The following is a 16,281-nucleotide window of genomic DNA, read 5'->3' as shown; positions in this document are numbered from 1 at the left end:
GTGGTTCTGCACCTGCCCGCACACTGGAATCCCCTGGGAGCTTTCAAAAACCCCAACCACTACGCCGCTACCTAGATCAATTCATTCAGAATCCGAGGAGTAATTTTACAGCTCCCCCGAGACTCCAGATGGACAGCCGAGGTAGAAAAGTGGGGGGTTCAACCTCACCCGGTGCAAGAGAAGAGGCATAAGGCAGCACTGGTGAGAGGTGGGAGGTGTTGGGTCCAACTGTACCTGCCTGGCTCCCTCCCGACCCCATTCCCCAGAAGCTCAATTTCTGGAAGAGGATCGACCTCCTAGTTAGCCCAGTTCCTTCAAGGCACTAGCCCCGTACCACGCACACTGTGAGACCCCAGGAAATGGAAACTTCAGGGCCTCAAAGGTGCCAAGAAAGGTCTGGGAAAGAAGCCTATTGGGTCTGGGCCAGTCCTCTGCTTCACTGTGTGAGCTCCAGGGAGGCACTGCCCCTCTTTGTGTCTGTTCAGTGGTTGGCCCAGGTGGCCCTGAGGGGCCTTGAGTTTGCCCTTCCCCCCAAGGAGCTTGAGACCCCTGGGGAGCCAGTGGATACCAGGCCTCCTACTCACCCCCAACAGATTGTCCTCGCCCTTCGAGGCCTAAAATCTCCACTTCTGGTGCTCTATCTTATACTGGCTGCAAAGACTCTGAGGTTCTAAAAGCTGAAGACCTAAGAAGAGCAAAACAGGAAGCCTGCTCCGAAAATACTGGAGAACAGCATGTGAGCAAAGGGATTTTTTAGATGGTGAGCAGTCCGGGTGGGGCAGCCACAGGCCACCTGGGAACTCTGGCTCTGCCCCAGGAGTGGTAACCAAAGGTGAGGTGGTTCAAGTGACCAGAAACTCCCAAGAAGGAACTTCATGAGGAAACACTCATGAGGCGAGTCCAAAGGGGCTAGAAAGGGCCTTGGCTTCTGCCCATCAGCATAGCCAAGGCCCTAATATACAACTAAAGGCTTTTATTGGGAAAGGAAAACTGAATGAAAAATGGCTCCCAAAATCCTCACTGCCTGAGGCAGCTGGGGCCTCCTCCAGAGAGTCCAGGAAAGAAGAGAACGTCAAACTGGGCCCTCGGCAGGCTCAGGTATAGAGGTCAAAGTCAATGCGTTTGGAGTTATAGAACTGTCCACCCGGAGGGTCCAGCTTCCGGCAATAAACACCATCTGCGAAGTAGCCTTCGTTCACCCAGGTCTGCAGGAAAAAAGAGAGCAAAGCTAGGAAAGGTCTGATATGGGTGGGAGGACGGAGAGCAGCGGCAGAAGGAAGCAGGAAGGGGCTTACCTGCATCTGGGTGCTGGTGAAGGGCCCGTACAGCTCAGCATCTCCCGTGTTCTCCCACTTATATTCCCACATCACGTCCACCAGACCATCTCCTGGCAACTCTCCTTCTAAAACAACAGGCAAAGCCATCTGGGCCTCAAGTGCCCTGCCCCCTGCCCCCATCACCCCTCCTCTGCTTTCCAATCTTACCTCCCTTCTGGGTAGGGGTTGGGGTCTCCAGCTCCCCCTCTGCCACTTCCTCAGCAAACATGTCCAGAGAGGGTGGGGGTGTGGGCTCAGGGGGTCCCTGGGTCCGGGACCCCAACCCCTTCAGCCGCAGGGCTAACCGTTCTCTTGTCTCCTGATATACACCAAGGTTGCCCCGGGCCACCATCTGGTCAGCCAACCCAGAGAGCCGATCCAAGCGCTGGGGGGAACTAGGCCGCCCAGCCCCCTTGCTGCCCCCTTTGCCTCCTCCTCCTCCTCGGGCCCCCAGACGCCTCAGTGCCCCGGCGACTGTCTCTCTTGGCAAAAGCAGCTCCAGAAGGCCCTCCAGGAGAGCTTGGGCACTCATTGGTGTCTGGCCCAGGCTGTCCTCTTCCTCTGAGTCTGACGGCGGGCGCTGATCAGGTGGTCGCTCCCTGATCTTCACCTATGATATGAAAACAGGGGGGTGTTATCTCCAACAAACGGTGAGCAAGGCCCAAGCCCAGCACTTGCTGCCTCCAGGCTCCCAGCCATGTCAACCCCTGGGCCACACCCAGTCAATGTTGTCCAGCCAGCTGTCTCGGATCTGAGCATCCCGGTTCAGGAAGTAGTTGCCATCGGCATCAAAGTGGCCCTCCTCCATCTCTTCCTGCAGGTTGAAGGGTGTGATCCGCACACCTCCCTCACTGGGGAGTGTGGCTGCTTCCTGACCTGCACCAAACACACAGGTGTCCCACGCTGAGCAAGCAAAAAGAGACAAAAGCCTTCCTTGCCCCACATCCCCTGAAGCCCTATCTGTTCCTCCAGCAGCCTCAGTTCTTGGGTTTAGCTCACCTTCCACATCCTCTGAGGCCAGGATGTCATATTTGCTGGACCCCTCATCATCATCATCCTCCTCATCGCTGTCCAAAGAGTGTTTGCCTTTGAAGCGGCTCCCAGGACCCCCTGCCCCCGTCACTGGATCCACCAGCTGTGAGGAGGAGCCAGCAAGTTGAGAGAGGCAGGTTACTGGTGATTCCTCAAAATACTTTAGGTAGGTTTTTCTTCAAAGCCTTCTCAGGCTGAAAATTCTCCAAACCCATTTCCCAGAGAACATGGAAAAGCTAGCCCTTTCTACGCGTTCTTTGTCCCCACGGGCTTTCTTTCTCTTCTAGTTCCTTTTCCCTCCCCTCACTCCTCCCCACAATGCAGGAGTCTGGCCCCCTCACCTTCTTCTTGGGGACACTGATTTCATCCTCATCATCCTCATCTCCTACGCCTTGGAAGGTCACTTTCCTCTTTGGCATGACTGCACAGAGGGGCCTTCCCCAAGCTGAGCCGAGGTGAAAGGGTGCAGATTAAGGGAACTGGGCGAGGCTACTCACCGCCGAAGGGCCCCCAGCACAACAAATTATCACCTGGTACGCACTAGATCCAGCTTGGGAGGAGAGGGAGCACAGAATCAGGGGCCGAAAGGGAAGTTGGCGGCCAGGAGGCCCCCGGGACTTGGTTTGGTCCAAAAGAGTTGCTGGAGACAGGCCGGAGACGCGGACGCGCGGAAGGGCTTCCCACGGGCAACCCCCACCCTTGACGAAAGGAGACAGGCTCCCCCCACACGCACCACCCATTCCTGGCCCCCGCAGTCCTGGATGCGACGGGGCTCCGCGGGCTGACACCCGCTCCTACACCCCAGCTCCCTCAGAGCCCGCGGAGCCCGGGCGGACCCAGGACCTGGCGTCCTAGCCGCCCCCCTCCTCCCCGCGCCGAACTCCCAACTCCGCGGGGTAACCCCCAACTGTCCCGGGCTAACTATACAAGTCAGAGTGGCGGCAGAACCGCGGGGATTCGAGGAGCCCCACCAGCGCGCGCTCACCTAAGGACCTACGGGAGGCTGAGGGGAAAGAAAAAGAGAGAGGTTTTCACCAGGGCTACGTCCGGGGCACCGGCCGCCATCACCCGGAAGAGAACTGCGGAAGGCGCCAGAGAAAGCCGGAAGTGGCTTCACTCGGGTTAGTGGACTAAGTGGAGAAACGGGCGGAAGTGCGCCGTGAGCGGGAAAGACCGCCCCGCCCTGCCCTGCCCAGAGTGATGTGAGCAGCGTGGGGCGACAATGGCGAGAATAGGGGACGTATGAACGCTTAGACCCTGATCAGACGAGAGGGATGGCCGGATGCGGTTTCGACTCCCCCCTACAGCAGTTAGAGGCTCTGGGGAGAAAGTGGAGCGCACTCTACTTAAAGGGGCGCCCGGGACCATGATGGAGGACCAGAGTGGGACAGTGGGTTTCGGCCTGTTTCCCTTTCCAGGGTAGAGTCACCCTTCCCCAGGGTTGGCCAAGAGCTTTGCGCCCCTCACCATCTCCTTGGGAATCCTGCTTTTCCATTCAGCGTCCAGATCTGTCCTCTCCTACTCCTAGGTGCGGCCTTGCTCTTCTCCCTGAGCAGAGGCCGGGTCCCGATGGCCCGCCTGGAGGCCCCGGGTGGCTCTGGGAGCATTTACCGAACCCAGCTCTCTTTAGGACCCGGGGGAAGTCATTTACCCCACGCCTATCCCTTGGGCGAGTTGCCGGTTTCTGAGGTGGGAAGAGCCATCACCGGAAAGGTGACGGTGATATCTGTGCCCGGTACCCTGGCCAGAAGTCTCTTGTGTCCTCATCTCAGGTAGGCCTGGAAAAGGGCAACGGTGCCTCTCTCGAACCACAGCCGCAGGCAAATAGGGGCCCAGGCCAGCGGCCCCTGCCCAGGGTCTGTAAACTGGCCCAAGGGGCAGAGCTGGAGGTGGGAGGTGTGGGTCCCAGTGCTGTGGGGACAAGACCGCTACCTCTTGAGGACAGTCTTAAATCCCACTGGGCTAGGACCAACCCTCCTCTCTCCTGCCCCCCAAGGTTTACTCCCCGCTTGGACTACCATGAAACTGCACCAAAAGTCCGTGCTCAGTTTCTTCCGTGGATGCAGAACACAGGCTCCAGACCGGGAGGGCATCTTGCTGAAGAAGGGAACCCGAAATACCAGCTATCAACGCCGCTGGTTCATCCTCCGGGGAAACCTCCTCTTCTACCTGGAGAACCAGGCGGACCACACCCCCCTGGGCCTCATTCTCTTGGAAAACTGCCAGGTGGAGCCGCGCCTTGGGGCCACAGAACCCTATGCCTTCACCATCCTGACCCCCAGGGCTGAGGGCACAGGTGGGCGGGCCTACAAGCTGGCGGCAGAAAACCAGGAAGAGCTGGGAGCCTGGCTGTGGGCGCTGGCTGGGGCGAGCTGGAGGCGGCTGGTGGTGCTACTGCCCCCCCTGGAGGCCCGGTACCGGGAGCTGTGCCAGGCAGCTGGCCAGGAGCCCAGCTCACCCCCAGAGGACTGCAGCTTCCTAGCCACCCTCAGTATCCCCTCCAGCTTCCAGGAGTTGCACGAGCACTTTGGGAAGGAGATCCGGGTGTTGCAGGTGGTACGCAGAAGGCCCCAGGCCAGTGCCAACGGAAGCAGCAGATCCCAGACACAGGAGCAGCAGGAGCTCAACAGCTGTTGATGAGTGACTGAAAGATGGACCAAAGGCCAAGAGGTACCTACCTGCCAAGACCAGCCAACTGCCTCAGGAGACACCCAGATCCCGGCCTGCTCCACTGTTTCCCACCCCCTGCCCAGTCCTTATTCTAACCCCCATCATCAAATAACAAAGCAGGAGACAGGCCCAGGTACAACAGCAGGTTCTTTTCTGGTTCCTCAAAGCGCCGCACAGGGTGGGAGCAGAGAGAGAAGAGAATGTAAACATTGGGTTCCACCCCCTGGAGCTCAAGGGAAGACCCCTTCCCCAGATAGGGGCTGGAGGGGGAACAAGGTGAAAGGTGGGGACCCTGGTGGAGACAAAGCAGAAGCCTGAGAATACACAGGAAGGTGGGTGAAGAGGAAAGAGAGCAAGGAGGATGGCAGGTGGGGAGAGGTCCCGGGAACATGGCCTGTTCCAGTGCTTGTCCCCTTAAATAAATGAGTGCAAGAACATTGTGGAAGGAGAACTGAAGGACAGAAGGTAGAGCGAACACCCCCACCCTGGACCCACCAGGTCCTCTGTACATAATTACAACACAGAGATGTCCAGAGTAGAGCGAGGAGAGCCTCGGCCCCCAGGCACGAAGAGGGGGAGACCAGCAGAGCTGAAGAAGGGAAAAAGGAACCCAGCTCCACTCACGGATAAGGGGAGCAACTGGTGTAAGAATCTGAAAACTGCTGATTCCCATCGCCAAGTCACCCCTGAGGTGACAAAAGGCCAATCAGGACTGCACCTGGGAAGGACCCCAGAGGGAATTGGGGCAGGAGTGACAGAAACCCCAGCTGGGCCCAACTGGAGGTAAGGGGGCTCCAGATTTGTTCACGGCTACCCCGAGGAAAGGCAGCTGCCCCGTGCACTCACTGTCCCAGCTGTGTAGGGATCAGCAGCTGGCAAGGAGATGGGGAGCCAAACCGCTTTCCCCAGAAAGAGTGACGGCCTGCCCAAGAAGCTTGGGGCAGCACCCCAAGCCGGGCCTGCTCTTGACTGAGGAAAACAGAGGGAGGCCATGCAGTCCAGCCCCGAGATAGAGGTCAGAAGTAAGCATCCTGCCGGGCCTCAGATGCCGAGGACCTGTCCCCACCATCCTGGGGGCCTGGGGGCCCATCTGCCTTTCGACGCAGCGAGAGCTTCCTGCCTTGGGCCTTCTTTTCCTGCTTCTGCCGCTCCTTCTCCTGCTCTTTTTCCCACTTCTGCCGCTCCTTCTCCTGCTTTTCCCGTTCTTTCTCCTGTTTCTGCCGTTCCTTCTCACGTTCCTTTTCCTGTTTCTGCCGCTCCTTCTCCTGCTTTCGAGTCTCCTTGCTGGAACCCAGTGGGGTGCTGTTGCCAGTAGGTGAAGGAAGGGATGGATGCAGTCCCTCAGCGGTGACCACAGGCCCTGGGGCAGGCCCAGCGCTGGCCCTGCGGGCAGGAGGGGGTGGAGAGGGGGCCCCCCCGGCTGCCCGGGAACCTCGGCTCTTGAGGCCAGGGAGGCTAAGAAGGCTGGAGGAGGGGCCCAGGGGTGGCTGCTGCCGCCGCCGCTCCTCATGGATGGCCCGGGAGCCGTGCAGTCGCCGAGAGGGCCGATACTGCAGCTCCCCCCGGGTTTCCCGCCACTTCTTGAGCTGGGCCGTGTTCTCTCGCTCAATCAGTGCTTCTGTCACCGGGAGGGTGGTCACCTAGACCGAGAAGGAACGGGGAGGGTGAAGGGGAGGGCGGGGACGCGCTGAAGCAGGTGCGGGCGGACTCAGGCCGCGGCCTACCTCATGCACCAGGAAGTCCTCCTGCATGCACTGCGGGGGCAGGTTGCGCAGCTGCTCCATGGTCTCGTACATGCCCTGGCAGGAGCGCAGCTTCTCCACCGAGCCCAGCGTGTGCCGCAGCAGCACCAGGGCCACCCGGAAGATGATCTTGACGCCTGAAGGGCACGGAAAAGGCAGCACGGGAGATCAGGGCTGGGCTCTCAGCCCATCCCATTTAGAAGGGACTCACGCGCCCTATCCCTGTCTTACTGCCATCCTCACGGATGGGGAAACGGAGGCCCCACGGAGGGAAATGAGCTGCCGTGGGTTTCAGGCTCCTGGGAGGGAGAGGAGGCTCCGGAATGATGGCAGAGCCAAGACCAGGCCCCAGTTTCTCCAGCCCCCGGACGGCGGACAGGGAAGCCTAGGCCTCAGACGTACCTTCGGCAGCAGGCCCCTCTCTGGCAGCCACCGTGGAAACCCCAGACCCCGCATGGCCTGAGTGGCTCCAGAAGTACCTTCACAGAAGAACATATCCCAGACGCGCAGCACTGACGCCCAGGGCAGGGTGCGGGCGAAGATGCACATGAACCACTCGGTCATGTAGAGCACGGGGTCAATGCGCTGCCGCCGCAGGTGACGGTGCGCCAGGGGGGAGGCCCGGCGCAGCAGCGCGAAAAAGATTTCTCCGTCCAGCTGAATGGCCTCCTGCAGGCGGGAGAGGCCGTGAGAGGAGGCCTACGGTGCCCCCGTGGGGTAGCACTGTCCCTAGGAGGGGTCCTCACCTCAGTGGGAGAGGCCCAGAGCAGAGGGACAAAAGGGCAGCAGGTGGGGCAGGACAAGGACCTCCCTGCAGCCTTGGGTGCACCCAGCCTTCAGACACTCACCAGCCCTGCGCTGTAGTAACCGGGGAGGTACTTGTCGCAGATCTGCACCAGGCACCAGAAAGCTTGCTGAGGAGGGCAAGAACAAGGGGCAGGGGGACAGGACCTGAGAAACAGGGAGTAGAGTGCTCCCCCATCACCACCGTAGGCCAAGGTCCTCCCAGGCCTCCCCAGCCAGGACCAGGGTATGCTGACCTCAGCAGGCATGTGCATGAGCAGCACGGCGGCCACTGGGGCCTGGGCCTGGCAGTAGCCCTCATCGGGCCGGTAGATCGTGTAGGCCTTCAGGATTCGGTACAGGTCCTGTTGCCTGTGGGTATTGGGAAAGACCATGCGGGCAACCAGCGGAGGTGGGGGCTCTCTGCCCCAAACTAAGCCTGCTCCCCCCAACCAGCCCCATTCCAGACCCCTCCCAGATCCAGTTCCAGATTAACCTCAGAGCTTCCCCACCACACACCTCCACTGGCGTTCCTAGTGCTGCCCATCAAGGTGAAGCCAAAGACTCCGACCATGAGCAAAGCATTCCAGGCTTCAGCCTTCCACCCTTGCCTGCACACCCCACCTGCTCCCTACCCATTCCCCGCACAGGCTGTGCTCTCTCTCCTTCATCTGCCACCATCCCATAGACCTTCAAAGTCACCTTCTTCAGGGAGCTTTCACTGCCCGCAGCATCAGCCCTCCTGTCGCACTGAATGCTTTCAGTACCTCAGAGCAGGGGCTCTCCCAGGGCAGGGCTCCCCTCATCTGCCTCACTGGATTGAATCAGGTCCCCGTCACCATGTCCAGTGGGCCCTGGTTCTTGGAAGCCTCAGTGAAGGCTTGGAAAGCCAGCTGTGCCTCAAACCTTTCTCTTGTCTCTGCATCTAAAAGAATAAAATCTCTGCCCTAGACCTGCTCCTCTTTCTTGAGGGCACCCCATCACCGTGTCTGGGAATCCCATTCAGTCAGCCCCACACTGGAAAAGAGAGCCCTACTTCACTCCCCGTGGCTGAAACCAAATCTTCTCAACACTACCTCTTGATTTTCATTCATATCTGTTCCTTCTCTCTGCCTCCACAGCCATTCCGTAGCTCAGACCTTCATTTCTTACCCAGAAAAAAAGTAAAAATGACCTCCTCTATCCCAAAATTCAGTCATTGAAGTGTGATCTTCATTTGTGCTTTATCTGCATACCTCCCTGCTATTTTTCACTTCATCTTTTTTCTCCACTTTGCAACAGCATCCATGAAATGACAGGTTGGATGCACTAGTTATTTTTTACCTAATACCTATTAAAATAAACATGTAATTCCCACAAGCTCCCATGCTTCATTCACCTACCTACCTGCATGTGTCCCTGCTTCCTCCCCTGTTGCTGTGGGTGAAATGTCTGTGGTCCTGGCCAAACACAGCCTTTCCACTTGGGCACTGCACTCCATCCACTCTTACCTACACGGGCCATCACCCCAGCAAGCCTCCCACCTCTCCTGCATCATCAGTTTTTCTCTCCCTACTAGATCATCCCCATTGGCATACCAACATTTGTTATTTACTCTTGCTTAAAAAAAATGTCTCTTGACCACCACCCCCCTTTCCCCTCCAAACACCATTTCTCTTCTTACCTACTCAGCAAAAACTTCAGGGTACAGACTCACTGTCATCAAGCTCTTTCCTCCCATTCTGCAGTCAGGCTTTAACCGACTGCCCTGTGCAAAACTGCCCTTATCAAGGTCACCACTGACTGCCACTGTGCTGAGTCCCGAGGTCAATCTGCAGACTCGACTTTACTTGACCCATCAGCAGTATTTCATACAGCTGGTCCTGAAACCCCTCTTTAATTTGCTTCCAGAAACCGCACTGCCCTGGTTTTCCTTCTACCTCTCCAGCTTCTGCTTCTAGTCTCCCTTGCTGGTTTGTTCTCATCTTTCCATTCTTGAAATGTTGGAGCAACAGGGCTCAATCTTTGAGCTTCCTTTTGTATCTACACTTGCTGCTTTGATGATCTCATCCAGTCCCATAGGTGAGTCCCGTCTAGAGGCTGACAACTCTCAATCTCCAGCTTACCCTCACTTTAAACTTCTCCCCAAATTCCAGGCTTGCATATAGCGTACATTCAACTTACTTGACATCTCCATCTGGACATCCAGTTAGCATTTCAAACCTCATATTCCAAAACTGAGCTCCTGATGTACCCCTCTAACTTCTTTATCCCCATTTTGCCCATCCACATCAGTATATAACAATTCCATTTTTCTAGTTTCTCAGGCCCAAAACCTTTAGAGTCAGCCTTAATTGTGCTCACTCTCTCTCCCTCTCTCTCACACACTCCACATCTAATCTGTTGGCAGATCCTTTTGGCTCTACCTTCAGAATATACCCAGAACCCAACCACTTCTCCCCATAGTTCCATGGCTACCAATCTGGTCTATCTGTCATGGTCTCTCTCCTGGATTATGGAAATGGTCTCCTAAAGGGTCTCTCTGCTTCTGTCCTTGTCTCCTTATAGTCTATTCTCAGCACAGCAGCCAAGACGATCCTTTCAAAACACAAATCAGATCAGATCACTTGTAACCCCATCTCCGTTCGCATTCTCTATTCCCCTTTCTTGCTTTAAACTCCTCTTTCATACCATTTCACATGCAACATACTTTTTCCTTCTTTGTCTTATTTATGTATTGTCTATCCCCACTAAAATGGAATAAGCCCCATAAGGGCAGGAGTTTTTGTCTCTTGTTAACTGCTGTCATCTGTGGCTAGACCAGTGCCTGGCAGATAGCAGGTGTTAAGTGTTTGCGGAAAAGATGAACCAACTGATGGAAAAAAGTCCACCTGAGAGCCACCTAATACCATCCTGCATGTAACTAAGGACTGATATATATACATCTTGGGGAAGCCTAGCAAACAGAACAAAAGCACAAGTGCCTGGGAACAGTTTTTAAGGGCCTTTGGTAATCTGGCCCTAAACTGCTTCTCCAGCCTCAGCTCTACCCAATCGCACATCCCAGACAGAGCTTACATAAACCCCCGGCCAGGAAAACCCTGCCCCCTGCTCTGTTCCCATCTATCCTTCAAAACCCAGTTCAGATGCGATCTCTTCGATACGTCGTTGTGCCTCCTGCACCCCCTCCAGAAGCCACGCGGTCAGGCCATCTCACCCATGCCCCCCTCGAGCGGCAAACATCTCATGGAAAGGGAACTGGCGGTGCAGGTCCTTCTCAATCACATCCAGCCACTTGGGGTCCCCAGGCGCCCGTTCCAGCTCCTGCAGTGGGACAGCAGGGATTAGCTCAGGATCTGGAGGGGACTGATGATACCCTTCACACCACGTCACATCCCCATACCCTGGACACACCTCAAACTTGCCGGGGTTCTGCTCCAGGAGTTCCTTGCTATTGGACAGGTACTGCCAGGCCTTGGCTCTGAGGGAAGAGGGGATCCCCTTCCGGCAGCGCAGCTTCACCTAAGACAGAACGGCAGGCAGGGCAGCAGCTCCAGGGGCTGGCAGAGCCTCCAGGCTTTCCCCAGCAGTCCTCGGGCTTCCTGGCACACCCCTCACACATCCCATTGGCTTGACTCCACTGGACCTGGCTTGGCCTTCTATCTTTAAAGCTACTCCTCCCTCCAGGCCCAAGGACCACCTGCCCCAAGTGTGGCCTAGAGAGCAAATACTAACATGGCTTCCCTGGACCACATGAGCCCTCCCTGCCCCCTTCCCAACCTGTCCATCACCCTGCCCACCACTCAGCCTTCCAAACCTTCTGGAAACGCCGTGACAGCCACTTATCCCAGTTACTGAACATCTCCAGCCATTTGAGCTCCCGCTGCCGAGCCACATCTACAGGAATGGAGCTTTCTCTGCAGGATGAAGGGAGCATGGAAGGGGTCAGGAGTGGTAGTGTAAAACATGGATTGCTGGCGGAACTGAAGCAAGCCACCTCCCCGATTTCAAATGAGAGACTGTGAGCTACCAAATATCAGGACATCTGGCCGCTTAGCCATCCACAGTCTAGCTTACCACACTGAAATGACTCCTCTTTGGAAGGAATCTCTGTACAGATTGTGTTCTCATGTTGGATCTCTATACATGCTGGGTGTGTTGAAATCCTGCTTATGGCACATACAAATTTGGGGAGAGGGTACAGAATATTTAAAAACCACACTTTGCATTAGACCTGGGTCCAAGTTCTAGCTTTACCACTTACTCACTGTGTGACCTTGGGCAAGTCACTGAATTCCTCTGAGCCTCAATTTCCACATTTGTAAGATGCAGAGGTTATAGGAGAGAACAAACAGCAAGTGCTCAGTATTGGCAATTATTATCCATAAAAGAAAATACAGAACAAATATATTTCTCTGCCTCCTTAGAAGCAACTATCTGAGTCTCCTCCTATCAGACTCTTGAGATCTCCTGGGCCATCTGCAATCCCCTCTACCTCCTCCTCCCTGAAATCACCCTAGGTTCCCAAGCAAATGAAGTTTTCCTTGCACTGTTTGGCCACTGTTCTGTCACAGCCTCACACTCAAGATGCCCCTTGAGTCTTGAAACAGTTACTTGTAGGAGCCAGTACTAGGAGGTGAGTGGAAGAAAGAGCTTGAGTTTCCAGACAGACCTGAGCTCAAATCCCAGTTCCATCCATTAGAAGTTGGGGAATCTTGGCAAGTAATAACCTGAGTCTCCTCCTCTTCTATAAAAAAGGGATGTCACCACCTACATCACAAAGTTATGAGAGGACTACCGAGAAACTATATAAAGGACTGGTAAATGGAAGGGCTCTTTAAATATTAGTTTCTTTTGTCTTAGAAGCCCCTTAAACACCTCTCATTAATTTCTATCTAAGTCAGTTCGAAACTCTACTAAGGATCAGGAAGAATAAGATAATATCTTTCCTGCCCTCAAGAAGGTCACAAGCTTGCAGGGGAGATAATTGCAATGTGGTATGGGAAATGCAATGATAAAAATGCACAGAAGAGGCACCGACTGGAGTAGGGGCAGTGGGTATCAGAAAAGGCTTCCCGGAGGAGGAGATATCTGAGTTATAAGCCACGAAGGACTGAGTAGAACATACTAAGACAAGAAGGGGGAGAAAGGCATTCCTGGCAGGTGGGAAAGCCTGCGTAGCAAGGTGGAAAGACTACAATCCGTTCAACAGGACCACAGTACTAAGTACATGGTTAGGAGTGGTGAGAGAGAACACCAGAAAGGCTGGCAAAGCCAGATACTAAGGAGCCTATCTGCAGAATAAAGCACTTGGGACTTCATCCTGTGGCCAGTGGGGAGCCTCTACAAGCTTTTAAGGTAACATGTGCCCCAGTCAGTCTTGCCTCAGAAGTATATTCCTCCAGCACAGAAGATAGATTTTAGAGGGACAAAATTACAAAGCATAGAAATAGCAACCAGCACGGTGCCTGGCACACTAGAGGGGCTCACTAAAATCTAATTCAATCCAAGTTCCTTAGGGCAGCATGGTATTGAGAAAGCCTGTCACACAGATCCAGATGTGAGTGGGGCAATCACTCAACTGCTTCAATCCTGTTTCTTCACCTATAAATTGGGTACAATGCTTCCTCCGTGCATGGGAAAACACCAAGGTCAAACTTCAGTTGCCTTCCTAAGACCATGAATGTCGGTGCTCAATCAAAGGTTTTCTGGTTTTTGTTGGATTATAAAACATGCTTAGAATATCCTCCCAAGTGTTTCCCCCAACCCAGACAGGTGCCCCCAACCCCAACACGCACATACACAACTAAATCCTACATTTAGTCAGCATTCGGACCAGCCTCAGCTGACTTCTGAGTGGGCAAAAAGATCCCTTCCCTAGGTGCTCACAAAATCCTGTGATGATCTCTAGGCTAAACCTTATATTGAAATCAACTCTTGAAGTATATGTTTCTCCCTCCAGATGATGAGCGCCTTGAAACAACTATTTTATCCAGCACAGGATCTGGCACCTGGGTGCTCAGGTGATGCTGTAGGTTAAACTGACCAGCAGGTTAAAGAGGTACAGGAACAACGAGCAGGATCCAGAGAGAGGGAAGGAAGAAGTCAGAGGCAATCACACCCCTACATCAGGAGTGACTCAGGCCCCTGGAGGGAACTAGGAAAGAGTAAGCCGGGCTGGGGAGTTGAGGAAATGGGGAAGAGGCCTCCTCCAACCCTTTCCTTCAGTAAGAACACAAGACTGCCCTTCTCTGTTTTGCAGGGGAGCCTTGCCTTCAGGGTCTCCCCTCCATCAACCAGACTTCCCCATCTCACCCCCCCATCAGACCTAGGGCTATGGGGGAAGGGAAATGCCTGCATCCCTCCCAGACTCCTTCCCCCTCAGGGACCAAAGATCTCTACCAGAACCCCTGCCCAGCCAGCCTTCCAGAATATCTGGCCCACAGCTGGAGTTTCACATCAAGAACCTGGGACGACCTTAGGTATCATGTCATTCAACCTTTCACTTTATGGAGAAGGAAACTGAGGCACAGAAATAGGGAAGACACTAGCTCAAGGGCACACAACACACTAAAAGCAAAGCTCAGACCCAGAACTGACACCCGGTCTGAAACCCTAACAGGCAAGTGCCACCAAAACCTCAGGATGCACTAGGCATGATAGGGATCACCAAGTATCTCACTCCTGCTGGAGCCATTCCCCTGGAGCCTCGGCTGCCAGAGTCTGGGCAAGGTGTATCATTTCCTCCTCCCCAACCTCTGCTTCCCTGAAGCAGTCCCACTGGGTGCCCACTGGGTACTCACAGACTGCCCGAATACTGGCTGCCCCCAAGGAAGCCATACTTGTCCGTCTTGCGCAGGGCCAGCCCATTTATCTCCGAGTCTGAGCCCATGGAGCTCACATCATCTGCCAAGGACTCCAAGGTCCCAGACATGAGGCTTACGGAGTCCAAGTAGCTCAGAGTGTCCGGGGCCTGCCCTCGAGGCCCAGAGATGCCGGGTCCCAGGCTGGACGTGGAGCCTAGGTCCTGAGAGTTTTCAGCAGGCTCCGGGGCTGGGGTGACCGTCACGACAGCTACCAGAGCCTCACATGTCCCTGAAGGCCCTGGGCCAGGCCCTGAGGGGTCCTCTAGAGCCTGTGTAGTTGATGCTGATGTTGCTGCTGCAGCTCCATGTCCACTTGTCACCTGTCCTGCTGTCACTGCTGCAACCCGCGCAGTCACTCCTGAGGCAACTGTGGTTCCCGGCTTGGGGGCAAGCGGGGGTTTGGCGGTCAGAGCCCCAGGAGCCGTTCTGGAAGGGGTCCTGGTGGGGGTCCCGGTGGGGGTACCTGGTCCAGGGGTGGGGGAGGCTCTAGCCTCCTCCGTCTTCGGAGAGTCTGCCCCCGGGCCCAAAGCCATGGACATCTCGGCTCCTGCCACTGCCGCGGGCACCAGGGGTTCTGAGCCAGCGGAGACCTGCGCCCTCGCGGCTTCGGATGAGGCCTCCAGCGTCAGCACTACCACTGTGCTGCTCGAGACGGTCGGGGTCGGGGCCGGGGCCGGGGCCGAGGTCTGGGTGGGTCCCGGTACCCAGGCGGGCTGCGCCTCCCCGGGGACCACCAGGGTGACCGGGGCCGAAGTGGCCGTGGTCACTGGCGGCCCCGGAGCCACCACCACGACGGGTCCGGCCCGGGAGCCGCGGGGCGGCGGCGAGGGGGCCGCGGGGGCGCCATGACGGCGCGGCGGGGCCACCAGGGGCGCCGGGCCCGTCTCCATGGCCGCGGGCCTCCCCTCACATCCCCCCGCCGGGGCGGCCGCAGAAGGCGCCGCCCCTCAGGCCGCTCCGCGCCGCCCGCCAAGGAAGGGGAAAGGCTAAGGGCGCGGCCCGGCGCGCGTCGGGGACGGGGGCGGCGCGCGGGCCGCCGCCCGGCGCGCGGAGGCGTGGCAGGGGTCCCGGGGCGCCAGGCGCGGGGGTCCCACTCGCGCCCTCTCACCCCTTGCGCTCTCTCACCGCCTCCCCCTCCCTCCTGCTTCAGGCGAGCGGCCGACCTCGCGCCTGCGCACATGCCCCAGTGCCGGCTAAGCGGCCAGCGTTTCAGCGTTTCACGCCTGCGCGCGGGCAGTCCCATCGCGCTCCTTTTTTTTCTCCCGCCTTGTCAGAGTGTTTGGACGAATAATAGGAGAGAGGGAACTGGGTTTCTGCCAATCGTTGGAAGGGTGGGTGGGGTTGGAGGTGGGAAGGGGCTGGGTAATTTGGAAAGAGGAAATGGAGAAGGCGGAGGGCTATAAGACCAATGAGAGGGTGAGTGAAGGCAGGAGGAGGTGGAACGAAAGAGATAACTAATAGAAAAGCGGGAAGCTGAACCTCCTGGCCAGTAAAAATGGCTGGAGAGTGAATGACCACGGAAGAAGGCGGGTGCTGCGCGAGAAGAGGCGAGCCTGGCCAATGGAAACAGTAAAAAGGGAGCCAATGAAAAAGGGGAGTAGGCGGAGGTCAAGTTGACAGACAGTGGTGTCTCTTTGGGCGGTGACAGACAGCCTCCGCAGTCAATAGGAAATGCTGAGGAATTCTTTAGATCTCCCAAGAAGGTCAAGAAAGAATGACAGCTGGGCGGAGGGGGGCCGCGGGCCATAATTGCTATTAATTTGCATCGTCAGCCAATGAGCGTATTCCCACACTTTAGCAACAGGGAAGGGAGATAGACGGCTGTCTCAGCCAATGGCAGCATCCAAAGGGTAGGGGAGCTGCCAGCAGGCGGTGCCAGCCCAGGGATATCGG

General features: G+C 56.4%; 3 protein-coding genes across 7 annotated transcripts; 1 reads left to right on the top strand and 2 right to left on the bottom strand.

Moving 5' to 3' along the window:
* Positions 1–902: 902 nt before the first annotated feature.
* CD2BP2 (CD2 cytoplasmic tail binding protein 2) lies at positions 903–3,944 on the bottom strand. Of its 5 annotated transcripts, none has more exons than XM_031033181.2 (7): positions 3,334–3,474; positions 2,690–2,793; positions 2,316–2,451; positions 2,035–2,192; positions 1,485–1,926; positions 1,296–1,402; positions 903–1,205 (listed from the first exon to the last, which is right to left on the bottom strand). In XM_031033181.2, exons 2-7 carry the CDS (start codon positions 2,765–2,767, stop codon positions 1,095–1,097), a joined length of 1,032 nt encoding a protein of 343 aa, XP_030889041.1. In that variant the 5' UTR covers positions 2,768–2,793; positions 3,334–3,474; the 3' UTR covers positions 903–1,094. The 5 variants fall into 5 exon arrangements, with proteins under 5 accessions (XP_030889041.1, XP_081675847.1, XP_030889042.1 ...); XM_081819721.1 differs by having other exon boundaries at positions 2,690–2,898; positions 3,334–3,431; XM_031033182.2 differs by having other exon boundaries at positions 3,384–3,402.
* A 38-nt stretch (positions 3,945–3,982) lies between these two features.
* On the top strand, positions 3,983–5,157 carry LOC102737498 (sesquipedalian-1-like). Its single transcript, XM_031033188.2, has 2 exons — positions 3,983–4,120; positions 4,345–5,157. The coding sequence occupies exon 2, from the start codon at positions 4,368–4,370 to the stop codon at positions 4,983–4,985; it is 618 nt and encodes a 205-aa protein (XP_030889048.1). The 5' UTR covers positions 3,983–4,120; positions 4,345–4,367; the 3' UTR covers positions 4,986–5,157.
* Positions 5,148–15,571, bottom strand: TBC1D10B (TBC1 domain family member 10B). Its single transcript, XM_031033179.2, has 9 exons — positions 14,326–15,571; positions 11,340–11,439; positions 10,937–11,044; positions 10,740–10,846; positions 7,801–7,915; positions 7,609–7,674; positions 7,240–7,429; positions 6,743–6,897; positions 5,148–6,658 (listed from the first exon to the last, which is right to left on the bottom strand). The coding sequence occupies exons 1-9, from the start codon at positions 15,276–15,278 to the stop codon at positions 6,035–6,037; spliced, it is 2,418 nt and encodes an 805-aa protein (XP_030889039.2). The 5' UTR covers positions 15,279–15,571; the 3' UTR covers positions 5,148–6,034.
* Between the last annotated feature and the right edge of the window lie 710 nt (positions 15,572–16,281).

The sequence above is a fragment of the Leptonychotes weddellii genome, chromosome 5 (genome assembly GCF_054177405.1).
Source record: "Leptonychotes weddellii isolate Sample4059 chromosome 5, ASM5417740v2, whole genome shotgun sequence".
NCBI classification, from domain to species: domain Eukaryota; kingdom Metazoa; phylum Chordata; class Mammalia; order Carnivora; family Phocidae; genus Leptonychotes; species Leptonychotes weddellii.
The sequence above is the reverse complement of the archived record's forward strand: the minus strand, read 5'-3'. Positions and strand labels throughout refer to the sequence as shown.

Coding starts and splice junctions, on each gene's coding strand:
- CD2BP2 (XM_031033181.2), bottom strand. CDS start 2,767: ATGCCAAAGAGGAAAGTGACCTTCCAAGGCGTAGGAGATGAGGATGAT. Junction 2,452..2,689: donor TCAGTGTCCCCAAGAAGAAG/GTGAGGGGGCCA, acceptor TCCTCCTCACAG/CTGGTGGATCCAGTGACGGG. Junction 1,403..1,484: donor AACCCCTACCCAGAAGGGAG/GTAAGATTGGAA, acceptor CTGTTGTTTTAG/AAGGAGAGTTGCCAGGAGAT.
- TBC1D10B (XM_031033179.2), bottom strand. CDS start 15,278: ATGGAGACGGGCCCGGCGCCCCTGGTGGCCCCGCCGCGCCGTCATGGC. Junction 11,440..14,325: donor AGCCAGTATTCGGGCAGTCT/GTGAGTACCCAG, acceptor TTCATCCTGCAG/AGAAAGCTCCATTCCTGTAG. Junction 7,430..7,608: donor GTTACTACAGCGCAGGGCTG/GTGAGTGTCTGA, acceptor TCCCGCCTGCAG/GAGGCCATTCAGCTGGACGG.
- LOC102737498 (XM_031033188.2), top strand. CDS start 4,368: ATGAAACTGCACCAAAAGTCCGTGCTCAGTTTCTTCCGTGGATGCAGA.